Source organism: Carica papaya, chromosome 3, assembly GCF_054855325.1.
Source record: "Carica papaya isolate Zhongbai chromosome 3, ASM5485532v1, whole genome shotgun sequence".
In the NCBI taxonomy this organism is placed as follows: Eukaryota; Viridiplantae; Streptophyta; class Magnoliopsida; order Brassicales; family Caricaceae; genus Carica; species Carica papaya.
In genome coordinates, this window is record NC_142311.1 from 12,557,077 (window position 1) to 12,574,977 (window position 17,901).

General features: G+C 35.1%; 3 protein-coding genes and 2 non-coding genes across 5 annotated transcripts; 2 read left to right on the forward strand and 3 right to left on the reverse strand.

Annotated features, from left to right (window-relative positions):
- The first annotated feature begins 30 nt into the window (after positions 1-30).
- LOC110821660 (putative methionine--tRNA ligase) lies at positions 31-3,627 on the forward strand. Its single transcript, XM_088215872.1, has 14 exons — positions 31-393; positions 502-646; positions 804-957; positions 1,065-1,220; positions 1,293-1,523; positions 1,617-1,760; positions 1,848-1,938; positions 2,021-2,127; positions 2,211-2,325; positions 2,464-2,582; positions 2,683-2,748; positions 2,829-2,957; positions 3,048-3,188; positions 3,282-3,627. The coding sequence occupies exons 1-14, from the start codon at positions 255-257 to the stop codon at positions 3,435-3,437; spliced, it is 1,893 nt and encodes a 630-aa protein (XP_088071998.1). The 5' UTR covers positions 31-254; the 3' UTR covers positions 3,438-3,627.
- A 120-nt stretch (positions 3,628-3,747) lies between these two features.
- On the reverse strand, positions 3,748-3,820 carry TRNAK-UUU (transfer RNA lysine (anticodon UUU)). Its single transcript has one exon. It is a non-coding gene; the product is annotated as a tRNA-Lys (tRNA).
- A 501-nt stretch (positions 3,821-4,321) lies between these two features.
- TRNAK-UUU (transfer RNA lysine (anticodon UUU)) lies at positions 4,322-4,394 on the reverse strand. Its single transcript has one exon. It is a non-coding gene; the product is annotated as a tRNA-Lys (tRNA).
- Positions 4,395-4,459: 65 nt separating this feature from the next.
- LOC110821857 (GPI transamidase component PIG-S-like protein) lies at positions 4,460-10,774 on the forward strand. The gene is made up of 13 exons (XM_022051827.2): positions 4,460-4,668; positions 4,760-5,459; positions 6,136-6,217; positions 6,356-6,445; positions 6,693-6,766; positions 7,258-7,342; positions 7,423-7,512; positions 8,376-8,506; positions 9,030-9,111; positions 9,239-9,286; positions 9,729-9,801; positions 9,902-10,005; positions 10,302-10,774. Exons 1-13 carry the CDS (start codon positions 4,503-4,505, stop codon positions 10,416-10,418), a joined length of 1,842 nt encoding a protein of 613 aa, XP_021907519.1. The 5' UTR covers positions 4,460-4,502; the 3' UTR covers positions 10,419-10,774.
- A 778-nt stretch (positions 10,775-11,552) lies between these two features.
- LOC110821858 (Sterile alpha motif (SAM) domain-containing protein) lies at positions 11,553-17,210 on the reverse strand. The gene is made up of 6 exons (XM_022051828.2): positions 16,871-17,210; positions 13,952-14,013; positions 13,574-13,842; positions 12,853-12,927; positions 12,683-12,745; positions 11,553-11,868 (listed from the first exon to the last, which is right to left on the reverse strand). Exons 1-6 carry the CDS (start codon positions 16,975-16,977, stop codon positions 11,824-11,826), a joined length of 621 nt encoding a protein of 206 aa, XP_021907520.1. The 5' UTR covers positions 16,978-17,210; the 3' UTR covers positions 11,553-11,823.
- Between the last annotated feature and the right edge of the window lie 691 nt (positions 17,211-17,901).

The window sequence follows — 17,901 nt, forward strand, 5'->3', positions numbered from 1 at the left end:
TTGGTAATAGTTGATTCGCTTATTCTCCAATTTTCTTTCACTTGTTTACAGTGTACAGTCATTTTATTTGCACACTCAAATCTCACATCCTGCAAAGATCTTTCTGAAGATCAAATATCTATTTGGTGGCTTAGAAGTTGTATAAACACCCGTATAAATTAATATATATATATGTATATATATATATCTGTATATGAAGTCGGCCGGCAAGTGTTGGTGAAGTAAACGATTTTCTTTTCAGTCTTGGTGAGAGCATGAACATGGGAGACAAACAAGAAAGCGAAGAAAAGCAGAAAGCTGTAAAGTTGCCGGTACCTGGAAAGAGGAACATACTGATTACTAGCGCCTTGCCTTATGTCAATAACGTTCCTCATCTTGGAAATATTATTGGCTGTAAACTACTATTTAATTTCTTCTCTAGTTCATTATTCACAAACTATCTTTCTTCTAATTTTCCTTTTCCTTGTTCTTTCTTCTTTACTGTTACTTGGGTATGATCAGGTGTTTTAAGTGCTGATGTTTTTGCACGCTATTGTCGTCTTCGTGGCTATAATGCGATATACATATGTGGAACTGATGAGTATGGAACAGCGACGGAGACGAAGGCCATGGAAGAGAATTGTACTCCGCAACAAGTTTGCGACAAGTATGTTTAATCTGATATAGGACTACTTACCTTTAGTTTTGTTCGCTTTTGGTAATGAATAAATTTTGATTTGTTTAGGTACCATGCAATCTGATATAGGACTACTTACCTTTAGTTTTGTTCGCTTTTGGTAATGAATAAATTTTGATTTGTTTAGGTACCATGCAATTCATAAGGAGGTGTACAAGTGGTTTGACATAAAATTTGATGAGTTTGGCCGCACGTCAACTCCTCTGCAAACCCAAGTTTGCCAGGCAATTTTCAAGAAATTGGTGCACAACAATTGGCTCTCTGAGAACCCAATGCAACAGGTATTTCTCCATTGCTGCAGACTCTATTTTCTTATATTTGCTACTTGTGACACATGTTCATTATTTCCAGTTTGTTTTCATGAACTTGGATCTCAACATTAATGCAGCTGTATTGCGAAAACTGCCAACGATTTTTGGCTGATCGTCTCGTGGAAGGCACTTGTCCAACTCTAGGTTGTAATTATGAATCAGCAAGAGGGGATCAATGTGAAAAATGTGGGAAGTTATTGAATCCAACAGAAGTTATAGATCCCAAATGCAAGGTATACCTATATATATGTTCTTTGAAAATGTTTAGTTTCCAAGTGTTTTTTCGTGTTTAATCTTGTGTACAGTTTTGTCAGGCGACCCCAATAATCCGCTACACAAACCACTTGTTTCTAGAGCTTCCATTGTTGAAGGACAAGTTAGAAGAGTACATCACTGAAACATCGGTAACTGGATGTTGGAGTGAAAATGCTGTTCAAGCTACATATGCCTGGCTTAAAGAAGGTCTTAAACCTCGCTGCATTACCAGGGATCTTAAGTGGGGTGTTCCTGTTCCTCATGAAAAGTTCAAGGATAAGGTTGGTTTACATTAGGTTTTATCCCAGTATATTTAGTTTAATTTCTCATTTTAATGTTTCCTAAGTTTTTTGTGCTGTTAACTTCAACTTCAGGTTTTCTATGTATGGTTTGATGCACCAATTGGTTACATCTCTATCACTTCATGCCATACTGCTGATTGGGAACAGTGGTGGAAGAACCCTGAAAATGTAGAACTCTATCAGTTTATGGGCAAAGACAATGTGCCTTTCCATACTGTAAGAGTTCTTTTCATAATGTTTTAAACTTCCGTGAATTAGGATAGAAAACACTTCAAGATTTCTTTGATAATTATCTGGTTTCAGGTGATGTTTCCATCAACACTTATTGGAACAGGAGAAAAATGGACACTGATGAAGAGCATTAGTGTCACAGAGTACTTAAACTACGAATCGGGTATCTCTGCTACCAAACAGACACTAATAAGTCTTCTGCATTTGCTTTTGACAGATTGAATTTTACATTGCTTGATGTCCAGGAAAGTTCTCTAAGAGCAAGGGGGTAGGAATTTTTGGCACAGATGTGAAAGATACAAATATTCCTTCGGAAGTGTGGCGGTATTATCTGCTAATTAACCGGCCAGAGGCGAGTTCTCCTTGCTGCAAATCTGGTTATCTACTAAGATATGATCGGCTGACTGATTCTTGTGGATCAATTCTTTGTCTCAGATATCAGATACCTTGTTTACATGGGAGGACTTCCAAGCAAAACTGAACACTGAACTGTTAAACAACCTGGGAAATTTTATAAACCGAGTCTTGAGCTTCATTGCCAAACCTCTAGGTTAGTTGCAATATGCATAAGCCATTAGCCTTTCCCTTGAGACGTGTTCATAGATCTTCTTTTATTATGTTGCTCTGTAAATTTGTTATTTAATATGGTACTAGAGCTTTTTGATTCCAAGTCTATTTCCCTTTTCAGGACGAGGATATGGATCGACAATTCCTGATGCCCCAGGAGCAGAATCAGATCCCTTAACAAAGAAATTGGCAGAAAAAGTTGGAAACTATGTGGAGCAATATGTACAAGCAATGGAAAAAGTAGTAAAAAAAGATTCTTATTTTCTTGATTGCAACTCTTGCATTCAGTCCTGTAAATTGTTCTCGAGCCATCCTCTTACAATAACCTTGACATGTGTAGGTTAAGCTAAAACAGGGATTGAAGATCGGAATGAGCATATCCGGAGAAGGAAATGCGTATCTGCAAGTAAGCCGCCAAGTTAAGCTTAACTTTATTCTCATTCCATGTGGTCATTCTTTGTCTATCTAATGTTTATACAAACCCAGATGAGCCAATTCTGGGATCTTTACAAGAAAGATCAAGCTTCCTGTTCTATTGTCACGAAAACCTCTGTAGGGCTAGTTTATCTTCTGGCATGGATATTACAGCCTTTTATGCCGTCATTTACTACAAAGGTATGCAAAAACAAAGAAATTAACCAACTTTAAATTTAGAAAAAAACACAAACCAAATTTACTGCTTTTGGTCTTCATGACACTCTCCAGGTTCTAAACCAGCTCAATTTACCCGAAGCAGAATTTTCACTTTCTGACGAAAGTGGAGACCTGGAAAGGGCAAAGAGACCATGGGAGCTTCTACCTGCTGGTCATAGAATTGGAATGCCAAGCCCATTGTTTGCAGAACTGGTGCTTTAAGTTACTTTTTACTCTTATCGAATCTGTTCATTTTTATGTTTTGTTATGTTGTGATTTCAAGTGTATTTTCTTGGTAATTTGCAGAGAAATGAAGTTGTAATTTTGTTTAGGGAGAAATTTGGTGGGAAGCAAGCTCGTAGGGATGTGAAGGCAGAAGGTGAAGGTGAAGGTGAAGGTGAAGCAAAGAGAATTGCAGAACAATTGAAGAAAGCAACAGTTTCTACTCGGCCATCAGATTGATTTTGGGGTTGGAAGAGAAATCCTAAGTCAGAACTAAGCATTTCATTGCCTAGAGAACAATGGTATTGTATCAAGCACGAAAATGGTTTGTTCCATGTGGATCAGTATGTAGAACCAAAACTAAACTAGTTTTTACTAATTTTGAAGAGGAAAAAAAAAATGAATTAATGGAATATGATACATGAAAGTGTATGATATACATGAATGCATGTTTCAAAAGCTCCACTTAGTAGGAAGTAAACACAGAGAAATAGGTAAGGGAAGTGCAGGAAAAAACATAACAATGACGAAGATAGAAAATGGGAAAAAACGCCGTCTGTGGGAATCGAACCCACGACCACATGGTTAAAAGCCATGCGCTCTACCAGCTGAGCTAAGACGGCTTGTTGCTATCTTTGAGGTAAAAACAAAGTAACATTACATCTGACTTTAGCGGAAAATAGAATTTATAACATCTAAGAAACATAAACCTTATACATTTGCAAGTAGTACATTATAATCTATTTGTGTTTACAGTTATTAAAATATGTATCATATATTATAATTTTGAAAACCATACATATTATTTCTGAGCTAACACTAATTTCAACAATATATTCTGAAACACATCAAAAAATATATAGGACAGTAGAGAAAGGTTTGGTGATTAGCTATAGAAATGAGAAAAGAAGATTTCTCAAGTTTCAAATTTTTTTTTTAATAATTAATAAATCTGTTTGTTAATTTATCTTTTTTGCTCTACGGAACAAGAAACAAAGAAAAGGGGAAAAGAGTAGAGAGACTCTTTTTACTTTGAGAATTTGACATTACGACCTCAAGTGGTGAGAACAAAGAAATGTAAACAGAGTATTTTTTAGCTGTTATGGAAAAAAAATTTAACCTTTCGCCGTCTGTGGGAATCGAACCCACGACCACATGGTTAAAAGCCATGCGCTCTACCAGCTGAGCTAAGACGGCTGGCTGTTACTTGTCGACAATGCAAAGTTATAAAGCCCATAGTTGTCTACCCCAAGCTTTACACCAAATCCCCGTAGGGGAGGAAACTGGACTGCTGCATACTCAACGATGGCTGAAATCTTGGAACCTCCGAGTTCCGCCCACGGTATGTCGGAATCATCTGAAAAACCACAAGAACATGTATTGGACTTGGACCCCAAGACCATGCGCACCACCAAACCCGGCGTCAAGCGTCTTATCCTTACCTTCTCTGTCCTCTTCTCCTTCCTCCTAGGTACGCACGTACACCCAACTATACATTTTTTTACTTTTCAGTTGGTTCAGGTTTTTCAGTGTTTCTTTTCTCTCTCTCAAATCATTTTCAGGTTTGCCATTCTTATGGAAATCCGTGGAAATTTACCGCTCTCCGCTGCCGTTTCACGACATCGATTCGCTTTCAGCTCAAATTGAGAAGAAGAGTGTGAAGTTCCCTTGCAACTTCCATGCTATTTTTGTTGGGTTTGATTCGATCGACCCAGATCGTTTACGGTCCACCATCCTTAATGAAATTACTAAGTTAATTCCCCAAACCCCACAATGCGGCTCTTGCGGCAGCAGCAACAACTTCTCTCTATCAGTCACCGTACAAGAATCCCATTCCCACTGTGTGCAGAACCTTAACCATTTATCCCTTTCGTGCTCCTACCGATGTGGGTCAATAAAGGTGATTGATTTTGAGAGTGACGATGATGAGGCAATTGATGCAATGCTCAGGAGTGTGCTAGCTGGTTGTTCGAATGTTGGCGGAAAGGTGCACAGTGTTGTGGTATTGAATGGCCATGCTCTGGAGGAAGTGAGGGCTGTAGTTGGAAAGCACAGGCACGCGTGGGTTGTGGGTAAGGGCTTGGAGGAGAGAAAGGAAGCAGTGGCGGCATGGGTCGCAGAGATTTTCACCAGGTTCTTTGTGAATGGTGGGAGAGAAGAAGGAATGATTCATGGAGAGTTTATGCCTGTTGGGGCCGACGGGAGCATTGTTCTTTCATTTAATTTGCTCAATGCAGATCCCCGTGATTGGGTATATGACTGGTATGAGACTTCTTGTTGCTCGTTTTGGTTATCCAGCGTTTGACGCTCAGTATTCTAGGTTTTAGCTTGTTTTCTTAGTCTCATTGGTATGATTTAGTTTGATTGGTCTAACAACCATCTTCAAGTTGTTTTTCTTCATTTTGGGTTTTAAATGTTCAGGCTTGTTTTAGCAGCGATTTCTGTTGCTACTTACTGTCAAAGAATTTTTTCCATCAGATTGAACACTAGTTGTGGTGAAAGATTTTCCTTTTTAGCTACTTGAAAGTTTGCTCATTATGCTCTCTCATCTGTTTTTAGCTTCGTTTCAGAAAAATCATGGTAGTGTCTGGGGAATCACATTGTTGATGAAATCAAATTGGTAAATTGCATCGGCATAGAAGAATGTATTTCCGTCTGACCATATAATGGTTTTTATTTATAATGTGTAAAACAGAAGGATGAATATCCTACTGCCTAGGTAGATATGCATGTACGATGGATGTAAGAGTTTAACTTTACCTGTATAAAGCATTAATTTGTCTGAAGAAAAATAGCTACCTTTTAAGTCTAGTTTCTTCACTGGATTTAAGTTTCCGGTGTGGCTTCCATGACTCCAGATTATGCTAGGACATCTTTTGGAAAAATATTAAACTTGTCTCGTAATGTATGCCACTTTTCTTGGATGATATCTTTCCAGGGATTTTCACAAGATAGATGAGACTTTAGCTCCTGTTATTGAGGCTTTGGGACCTATAGCAAATATAAGTGTCGAAAGTCAGGTATCAAATCTTTGTTCCTTAGACTATATTCTAAACACATCCATTTTTCGGTACTACAGCCCAAGTATAGGTTTTAAGTTGTTTTTCTTGTTCTTGTCCTTTTCCTTTCATTTTCTTATTGTTCTCTCTTATGGATAGGTTTTATATCATACACCAAAGGCCTCATTTGCTTCTTGGGATGAAAAGTTGCAGAGCTATGTCTTTAGCACCAAGGATCTTCCTTTCTTTGTATGTTTATTTCGAAATTTATGTTTTGATGATAACTAGATATTTAGATGAATGCTAATATCAGGTCCTTTTTAATAATGGAACAAATTTTGCCTAATTGCTTTAAAACATTATGTATGTACATACGGTCAGTTATCTGTTCTAGAACTTTTGTTATTTTACCTATTTTACATTGATTACTTGGCGTTTAAATTGTTTACTTGATTTAATTGCTTACTTCATTATTGTTATCAAATAATTTTAATAGGTGAATTCAAATGAATGGCACTTGGATACTTCTATTGCAGCAGGTGGACGGTCAAAGATATTGCAATTTGTGGTGTATATACTTTTGCTCAATCCTTGTTTAGTCTATTCATATCAAAGCGATTATGTTACTTCTATAAATTATCTGTTTTTTTGCTCCCTAGACCCTAACGATGTGTGTATAGTTGATGTCATGCATATATGTACAGGCAAATTCTGCATTCATTTGACTTATTTTTTGATGTGGATGGCGTGAAATCTAGAATGAAAATAAAAAATATCCAGTTTTCACCTAATAAAAGAGATTTCTGTTCCAACTTTTGCTGAATGCATTGAGATGAATTGTGAATCTTGGTTGGAGACGTAAAAGTTTTATATAGATAATAGCATTCACCAACTATGAGTTGAAGTTGAGATCCATAATGATGGTTTACTCTCATCCTCCTATATTTTCTTTTATCTGAGTTCTATTTCTGGCCAAAACACATGCTTGAAACTAAATGCCTGTAGGTTAAAGAGTATACATTCGAATCTTACCTAGACACTTTTTTCCTGTGTGTTGACAGATATATACCATCTGCTAAGGAGTGCCCTCTGCTTCTGCAGCTTCCAGATGGGGAGATTTCAAAAACAAATGGATTTATATCCCCGGTTTGTTAACAACATTACTTTGTCAATTGATATTCTTCTGAAATTTCCTGACGAAAAAAATTTCTCATGGCAAATTATAGATGTGGGGAGGAATAATTGTTTGGAATCCTACGAACTGTTTGAAGGGTTCTGAAAGTAATCATCCCACCAGGCACACTATCCCTTCTCAGGTCAGATTATTATTTGGAGCACAATACTTTGAGAACATTTATTAAGAACCAAACAATCAAATTCAGAATTCTCGGATCTCAATCATCAAATCAATAACTTACTATTTATATAATAATCATGGAAATAATCTACCGAAATAATTAGACTAGGATCCTCTACTTATAGGTACCAATATACAATCAAAATATGAATTCTCAAGTCCATCTAAGAATTCTAGTAAATATGAGAATAAGATAATTAATTCAATAACCTATAATAGAGAATAACTAATAGGATCCTAAGTAAATAAGGAAACTAATAAACTCATACCATTACTAAGTGTGTAGGTACTAGGTCTTAAATGAACTAAATACCTTAATAGTAGATAAACATTACAATTACATAAATATTTCTTAGTATTGAAATATGTTCAGTTCAGGATCTTCTCCTTCTTCATCAATTGTATCCAGATTTTCAGCTTTGTTATGTAGTTATGTTGATATATGGATTATGCCTTAGAAAAGTGGCAAGATTGATCGAAATATAAAGGCCAAGAATGAGTTCTTCTATATGCTAAAGAAGGATTTTGTCTTAAATTTTCATTTAGTTATCCCTATTTGCTTTTTCAAAGTTTCCCACTGCTAGTCTACTAGTTGTTATTTATTGGAATCATTGATAGAAATCCTCATAAATTGCTGTCTCTTATTTTATAGGCAAAGTATTTCTTCTCTTTTTGCTTGAAAAGTGGTAACTACAACAATGTCAAAAAAAATTCTCACTCTTTTGCTTAGCTGTTTCTCAGTATGAAATAACTTTAGGAGTGCACATCAGATGGCTTGATTCATTGGTCCTATATCATTGACGCCTATAAATTTTGAAACAGGATCTTGAACAAGTTTTTGAAGTTTTCGTGGGACAGGTCCGGCAACTTTTTGGCCTTAAATCAGATAGCAGTTATCATGGTGTATCAGGGACAATCAACCTCTTATACAGTGAACGGGGCTTCACAGAATGGTAATATTAATATGTTCATTTTATGAAGAAGTCAACAGCTTGGGTTTTGAATAGTTATGGCATATTAAAATATCACCCTTTCCCTTTCTTTTCCTAGACTGTCCCAAGATTGTTTTGGAATATAGCTAGAATATTTTCACTGGGCACATGGTTTTTCGATGGATGTTTATCTATGAAATGCTTTTATAGTCCATCAAATTTATTAAGTAAACTGCATTCTTCGTAATTGGTTTTTAAGGCTATTTTTGGAGCAAGTGAAATATTCAGTGAAAGTCATTTGCAAATCTATACTTAGTTCAACTAGAATATGCTGAAAATATTTTTTAAAATGATAAAAATTGACCTTGTATGGAATTTAAAATACATTGTTTCAGATATCTCTTAGTTGAATTAAGTGTGAATTTGCAATGATTCCATTAAATTTATGGCTATGTTTCAGACATAGCCTAAGTCAGTTCTTTTGAATTATCATTCAGCCATGCATTGTTGAAGAATATTTTACTAACCGAAACTTCTGTTACAGGGAAATGGATTTCTTGCTGCGGCAACATACATGTTTTAATCTTCATTCATGTGCTACAACACTCGACTCTCTTTCTAGATTGGTATCTTCAGGCTTAATAAACTGATGTGCTAATTCTTTTTTTTTTAATGTAGTAGGTGGAAATGAAACTGATGTACTTATTCATTCAGAATTTCTTTCTTACTTCTCTGACAATGTTCTCCATCTAGGTGCAATCACTACCAAGGATGATTATTATGGATGAAATCGGGAAACAGGTCAATTTTTTTTTATCTGTTGATAAGTATTCTTGAAAAAATTTTTAATTTGTAAAGCAGGTCATACCCTGTCCTTGAACCTTGGACCTTTATCTAAGGGATTAGGAGGTATTCCCTCTGAACCAAAACCAGGATGTGGTGGAAGTCACTTAACTATTAGTCACCCATGACATAAGAGTTTGGATGGACGAGATTGTTGCATCTGCAGTTGTTGAATTTGCTATTTTCCTAATGCGAATAAACCTAAAGTAAAGCTTTAGAAGAAAATTGTAATTTGCACTTAAAAGAAGGGAGTGGATATGTCAAATTTACTGGCACAATGCTATGAGGTTTTACCAATTATTACACTGTCCTGCCTTTGCAGTATGAACACCATTTAAATCTTTTGTCTAGCTTTTGTTGGATTTTGAAGGACATGATATTTTCTGGTATGCTTGACCAGGTGAAGTTCTCTCTTGAGGCAGCAAAACAGGCTCAAAGTAACACTTCTCTTGGAGTTTATGAATCTTCTGCTGGTATGTTGCTCAAGCCTTTACTTGTAGCTATGTTGATATTTGGAGCTCCATATCCTGATCCTCAAGAAGATTCTAATGAAAAGTTTATGTCCCTTACCAGTGTCCTCAAGGGAAGCAAGATCTCTGGCAGAGGATGCCTTTTTTCACCCGTCTATTATGTCTGTCAGCTACTACTCATTTGAGCATTGTTTTGCTGTTTACTCGGTTTGTCCTCTCTTTTTTAGTTTACAAGAATTTGTATTTTGCATAGACAGCAAAGGCAATCTAGTTATTGTTCTTTCAATCCAGTTTGGACTTCGAAATAAAATATTCATTGAATAAGTATCTTGTCAGCAATTACTATACAGCATTATATTATGTGCTTTTAGATAAATGTAATTCTTGAGATATTTCTAAGTACATTCTACGTTAGGATGCCATCTACGCTTGCCGAACTTGCATGTTATCAAGCTTGAATTGAACTGTTTCGGAGTGTTCTAATGTTGTCTTTCATTGTTCAGCCATTCTTTCTTCCTGTGGCAATGCACGTAGTCCTTGCAGCATTAAGAGAATGGAAAAGATACAGGCAAGAAAATACAAAGTACTTGGCATGGAAGGCTAAGGTGAAGAAAGCTTAACTTTTTCCTCGTGTGGCATTTCTGAATTTACATCAAGCAGCACCCAGAAGGGTTTGGATAAAAAAAATGTTGCAACAGATGGAAAAGTAAGCTGGCATATTCAGCAATATGCTGATATGAGAAACATGCTTATGTATGTGTTTATTTTTAAATATAATTTTATAGAATTCTTGAATCCCTTTTTCAGATGGATAGCATTCTAAGTCTATCTACTCTTATATTAGGATGTCATTTTGAGGAGAGGTTACTGAATATGTGATTTTTTTTTTAAAAAAAATATCTATTTACTGTTTCTAATATTACTGGGACTATCAGTTGAATTCTTTCTGGAATGTGAAATATATAATTGTTCTGGATATGGTTCGAAATTAAAAGCACAGAGAAGTGAGAAAGCCTATTGTAGCAGTTTGCATATATATATTTATATATGTGTGTGTGTGTGTGTGTGTGGCGTGTTCAGGTGGTTGTCTTTTCTATAAATAATGGAAAGCGAACTAATACAAATGTAAATATTTTATTCGCGTATGTATGTATGTTAAGATATAAGTAGTAATGCCAGGTTTGATATATGAACTAGAATGAATTGCAACTATAGTATAGCATTTGGCTCATAATTTATGTAACATTATTATTATATCTTGTTTGATAGTAATAGATCTTATTATAAAATTTAATCACTTAATTAACCAAAGGTAAAACTTTAGACATCTAATTGAATAAATTATTAAAGATCACAAACTTGTATAAACCAAAGATCTACACCGTGAACTATCCACTCCAATTCGATCTGAATCTAATTCACAGGGCGGCCAATCCGATTTTTCAATCTAAACTCTTAAATCTACATTTCCCATACATGTTGATATATCTCAGTAAGATTTTACTTGCATAAATTAAAACCCCAAGCTGGCCAAAACTTTTGGTTAAAATAATAAAGATTGATCATAAATGGACTCAAAACAATTTTAAAGATGCTAGATACTGCAAATATTATAAATTATTTGTTGCCGGTATTGTTTTGGCTTTCGAGCTTCAAAATTTCAGGCTGACTTCATTGACAAGTGTTTACTTCCGACGGCCTACTATAACTGACTCGATATCACAAATTTGTTAAAATGATAAAACAACGCCAGCTATCTTCAAAATTACAATAATTCCACTAAAAATTCTCATGGAATTTCTTACGAGTTCACAAAGCAGTAAGTTACTAGCAATTTCAAATCAGTCTAATATCAATAGAAAAGCCTGTTAAACCCACTTTTTAGCAATACAACTGGGAGAAGAAGAGGTTACAAGCAGGCATGTTTCAGTCAAAACGCAGGCCTGCTAATTTTGGAGGCCACCCAGTAATACATGTCGAGGTCGAAGCGGAACAGCCGAAAGAACCAAACCTCCTGTCCAAATATCAGCCTCTAGATTCTAATGCAAGCAATATCTTCTTTCTTGGACCCTGAATCCACACAAAATTTACACAAAAGATCCATCAAATCTTAGGAAAACAAACAAAAAAGTGAAAATCTTCTTATTTTTAAACAATATTTGCTATATTGAATCCTCCAGAACAATCAGAAATCGAATTTAAAGATAGCTCAGCACCTAAGCTCGTTAAGGATCATAAAAGAGTTGAATCTCTAAGCACTATATAAATATGACAAGCCTAAGGACATCCAAAATTTTTAGGTCTCTGTTACCCACAAGAAAAACTAGATCAACCTATTCAGGTCTCTCTCCTAGCAATGAGAAAAACTAGACCAACCTATTTAAGTCTCTCTGTTGTTTTGTTTTTTGAAATATATTTAAGTCTCTTTATAGCCCTGAGAATAATTAGACCAACCTGGCCAAGTTTGAGAAATAGCTAGTTACTTAAAACGAACTCGTGACATAGGACTATGGGAGACAGTAGAACTACGTGTTAATCCAGTCACCCCCAAAACAATGCCAAACTGCATGGTCAGGGCTTTTGAGATAGAAGGCAAGGACAAAAAGGACATAAACCCACCTGGACAGCGTCCTAGCCAGAGTTTTCAACAGGGAGAAGCCCATTAGTAAACATATGGCATAGACCCCTTCAAAATGTTTTGAAGGATGGTGATCAAAGTGTGCTAACTAATTATGTATATTATCATTTTAACCAAATGAAATATGCAGTGACAGAATCCATTATCATCTAAAATAAGAGTATTATGCTGGCATCAGCCAAAGGAAGTGCCGGATGTGGTAATATAAAGCTAAGCATGTCATGGTTGAGTCCATCTCAAAGTTACCATTGGTATTCCTAAGGCCTTGAGATCCTCATCGGTCATGTGCACGAGAGCTGTCATGTCAACCTGCATAATAATCAATAGGTGCATGCTCAGATTGAAAGAAACAAATACATGATAATGATTAGAAAAAAAAAGTTACACAGCACGCAATGAATTAGGAATACACATACTTCTTCCACTTGAAAAGTAATCAAATATTTTTCTAGACCCAAAGACAGCAGGAAATTATCCACAGATGAAACTGCCTGCACTAAAAGTGAGAGAGTAAGAACTTTAATCAAAGAAAGGAAGCAACTGTTGTGAATTTAAGCACAAAGGTAGCAGGATATGTACATTCTTTTTTAAAAAAGAAAATAAATCACTGCAAATGTAACCAAGTTTAATGCTCGATGGATAAATAATCAAAGAATCAGGAGTATCCCGCTACAAACTATTGCAAAATAAACAATTTCTTTTTGAAATATTCTGCAAAATAAAAAATAATTGTGATGCTTAAAACTTTTCAGATGTGATCTCTAAGAAATTTAGATGTGGTGTTTAGACTTTTATCTCCAAACCCCTAAGTGGAGAAATCAACCATATTAATCCTATATCAGTAGCCTAACGGATTTTGATAAGCTGGTTTCTTGAACTTTGGGATTGTTCCCCAGCCCTAGGTATTTTTGAGCCTAAAACAACAATTTGTTTCCTTTTCTCTAACTCCCCAAAAAAAGCGATGCGTTTCCCATCATTCTCTCTTAAATTTCCGTGCATAGAAAGGCAATTGTCCTGAAGTCCTCCCATCCCTCTGCCCCCCCCCAAAAAAAGAATCAAACTATCTTGAACAAAAAGCTAGTGTAGTCCAAATAATATGGGCCTAAAAAAAAATAAAAACAAGTAAAAATTCTGTGCCTTCTGCTGAGACTTTTTCCTTAGAGCTGAGTTGGAAGCTTTTCTACTCTCTGGTTCAGAGGCTTCAACAGCTACATTTGCGCTGACTAGCTTGACAGCCTCCGATTTTGGTTTTGGTGGATCAATATTCGCTGGTTGTGGATTCATGGTCCCAGATAGCTTTTCGCGGAGATCTCTTATGCCTGAAGAAGAGCCATTCCCACTTTGAGAAACTTGCTGACTTTTCTTTTGGAGCTTCAAACGAAGATCTCGAGCATCAAACTTGCGATCTTCACAAGCCATTTAAACACAGTCAAAAGAAAATAGAGATGGTTTAGTTGCATCCAACAGTAGCAGCAACTATTAGTTGTATGTGATTGTCTCACAGTCAGTCCATACTTGGAATTTGACGTTCATCATCCTCATAAAGATCATGCTCCCACTTGTCCTCTTGCCTCTGCCTGAAAACCACAGATATTAACTTGCAAAACGTTACAGTGAAAATAGATTGCAAGCCCTGAACCAAAAGGAAAGAAATAAACCAAATAGGATACATGACAAGGTTGTCAATATGAATACGGTACAATATATTATAATATTAAAACGCTGGGCATGAATAAAATGGTGCAAAATACACTTTCACCATGCGGTTTGGCCTAATTAGAGTTCAAACATCATTGTTTTGTTTTTCCATTATTTTACAAAAATTTGTCAATTTTTTAGAGGACATACCCAAGGATCTGGGCTTCTGCAAAAGAACACATGAAAGTTTAGGGGTAAACAAATGAAAAATTTGGGGGGGGGGGGAGGAAATTACAAGATAATAGCTTAAAAACTAGTGAATTTATATAAAATGAAAAGGAAAAAAAAAAAGCAAAACAGAACACACAATACGAAAATGTTCCCAAAAGAAACCACAGTGTTTGAATTGCATCAAGGCAAACTAAGAGGATGAATCTGTAATTTGCCCTATAAAATAACTAGAACATATGAATTTTTTTTTTGAAGGAACCAGAATATATGATATTATTCTCCTTGCTAATGTATATATACCCTTGGCAGAGGAACAAAACGGCATCAAAAACCTTAATATGTTAGCTCTTTAACCAAAGAGGAGTACATTTATTTCTTTCCACTATTAATGCTCTATATTGCACTGTTAGCAAAATATGTCCCACCATTTTGTGGTGAATGCAAGCATCATTTGGTTTATATAGGATTTAAGGCGAGAAGATAAACTTAGCAAAGAGAGTTACAAATTTCTTTCTATCCTGTTTTAAAAAGCAGAGTGAATCCCCAAAGTGCTACACATGCAAATTAGTATCGGGGTTCAACTTTATTCAGGAATTTAATTATTAGGATTTTATTTATGGCTTCTTTAGTAGTAGTATTTCCTAACGATATTAGTGTTAGTATTTATTAGTGCAATCCTGTTCAAAAAGGTTATCTAGCAATTACTATAAATACCTATGTTAATTCACTTTTGAGATCGATCCAATTTTTCAACAGTTTTTTAAGAATTTTCTCAATCTTTCTGGTAGTATAATTTAATCAAACCCTTAATTGTATTACTAAAAAATTCTTAGATAAGAACCTTAGTAGTGATATTTGGATAGCGTCCCAAATCACTAAACATCCCTACATATGAAGTTTCAAAAATTCTACATTACAACAGTACTCAGCTATCTTAAAAAAAAAAAAAAGAACAAATACCCTAAACATAAACACAGCTGTCAAACCCAGATCACCCATGCCTGAATATACACAAGGAAAGTCATTGGAAAAATGCACCACTAGCCAAAACGAGGCCAAGCTGCTGCTGCCTCACCAGATCACCATTGTCATTCATCCCAGCACAAACAAACCTTGTACCAACCCCCAATTTATAACCACCATCTCTAGACAAGTTGATCAACAAAACCCATGCATTTTCCATGGAAAACAACTGGCTCGTGGAATCCATGTGCCCATGGCAGTTAGTGGGAATTGTGAAATGTACTTTGCATCCACGTGTCCTCATACTAAGTTTACGAGAACAACTTAGCTTCCTGCAGGCCAGTTTTTCAATGATTTATATTGGTTTTCCAGTAATTCTGACAATCTTTTACTTTTACTGTCAATTCCATCAAGTTCACCCTCTATTCTTCTCTTATGAAAAAAAAAAAATTGAATGTGGAATGTTGTGGAAGAGAATGAACCACCATTCACAAGACAGTAGAGTTGATAATTCTTTCTTGGTTATAGTTAAGTACAATTGAGCATCTAAAGTGGAGGAAGTTAGAAAATCATTCAACTTTTCAAACCCTGGTCTGGTATGGAAATAAAAGTAAATAGCATGTCCTTCATGAGGATTGGCACGAGAACCGTGTTTAAATCTCTACAAATTCAATGACTCAGTTTGAATGCAACCACATCCACACCTATATGAACTAGCTTGTATGAACAATATAAGTATTTTTCTTGTTTCTCTTGTATGGTGCCTAAAATGATTGGATCTTATATAACATTCCTGGAATGTTTGCATATAATCTTCTATATGATCTGCATATCAACATGACAAGAGTACCAACACTAATCTATCTTAAGTTTGGTATAAAAATGTAAATTTGAAACCCACGACTCCAAAAGAGATGCAAAATCAAAGTCCTCAAGAGCACACAGTCAATAGAAGTAATAAAGAGATGGAGCCCGATGGAGTTGGGGAACAAGAAGAAAAGAGAGTTTGGGAATCCTTATCAAATGTACGAATAGGATTTTTGCCCTATTCTTATGATTTCAGAATTCTCTCTTCGAAAATCCTATACCAAAAGTGCCCACATTATCAGCCAATCTCATTGTTGACCAGTATCAACAAATGAGCTGAGAACTTCACAAACAATATAAAATGTTGTTCCATCTTATATATCATCCAGACACTTAGCCAACATTTTGTTTCCATGAAGCATTGATTATTAATAGTATTCTGATAACCATCGAAAACCAAAATTGGACTTGATGCAGAAACAACATAAAACCAAGGTAAAGCAATCTTTAGGTACCAGGGGAAAAAAGGACCCCACTCTACTGGCGAACACTATGTTAATTCCATGAACTAACTTCTAAACCAGTCGTAGATAGAAAATATTACCATTAAACTTGGCATGGCTACGGCATATTCTAATAGTGAAACCAACGCAATAAAAAACACACTGAGTTGCAAAATAAACCAAGCACTAAAAAGCACGAATGAAAGCATTCCCAATTTCGATAGAAACAAAGAAGAAGAAAGGAACAGAAAAAAGAAACAAACAGAAAACAAAAGAATTAAATACAGCAAACCTCTTGCCGGCGACTTGTCGTCTGCGAGTAGAGTCGTCGACGGTATTGCCATTGAGGCGCTCCTTTATCGACCTTCTATTCGTAGCCTCCACTCGATCAGCATACATCTTTTATTCTTTTATCAAAAACCGTTAAACCCTAACCCTAAGACTCAGCAAAGGAAATGAATCTATATATACTTTGGAATTCTGGTACTGCGGGAGAACAATGGGAAGCCAAAACCCTAATCTCAAATAGGGAAACAGAAGCAAAGTTGCTTAAGGCTTAGAATTTAGTTAAGGGATTTTCTCTGCTACAGCTTCGACGCTGTGGCTGCCTGCACGGGAAACGGGCAAACGGCGAAGAATTGGATATAGCCATTAGTGAACTAATTCATTTCTTTTGCTGGGTCCAGTTTCCATTTGCGCCACTTAACACCGGGTCGGGTTGCGATCGATATACACCTCAAAACGCTCCGTTTTCATTTTATAAAATAATAAAAATTTAGAAACTAAATAAAATAAAATACACATGAACCTAATGCAACGTAAATATTTAAATTTTTAGATTTATACAAAACACCAAATGAACTTTTATTGTGCTTTTATCTTCATCAGAACTCCTCTTTATATGAATTTCTTTTAAATGCAACTTATCAGAATACTTAATTCGTATAATTATAAAATGATAAAAGAAAGTAAATTATATATAATGATAATCACATAAGGAATTTTAAAATAATTATGCACATTTTTATACTTACTTATAAAGAAAATATATAGATATATATTTATACCTAAAATGGGTTTGAATCTAATTATTCGTTCACTAGATAATTATTTATATTTGTTATCTAATTCGTATATTTTATTTATTTTATTTAAAAAATAGTTTAAAACAATTATTTTTATATAATCTAACCAACATTCATATTAATAATTAATAAAAATATATAAATTAATGTTTATATAATATGTTGTTATTAATATAATTTTATTAAATTTAACTATTTGTATCTTTTAATATGATATATTAAATATAACTGTAAAATT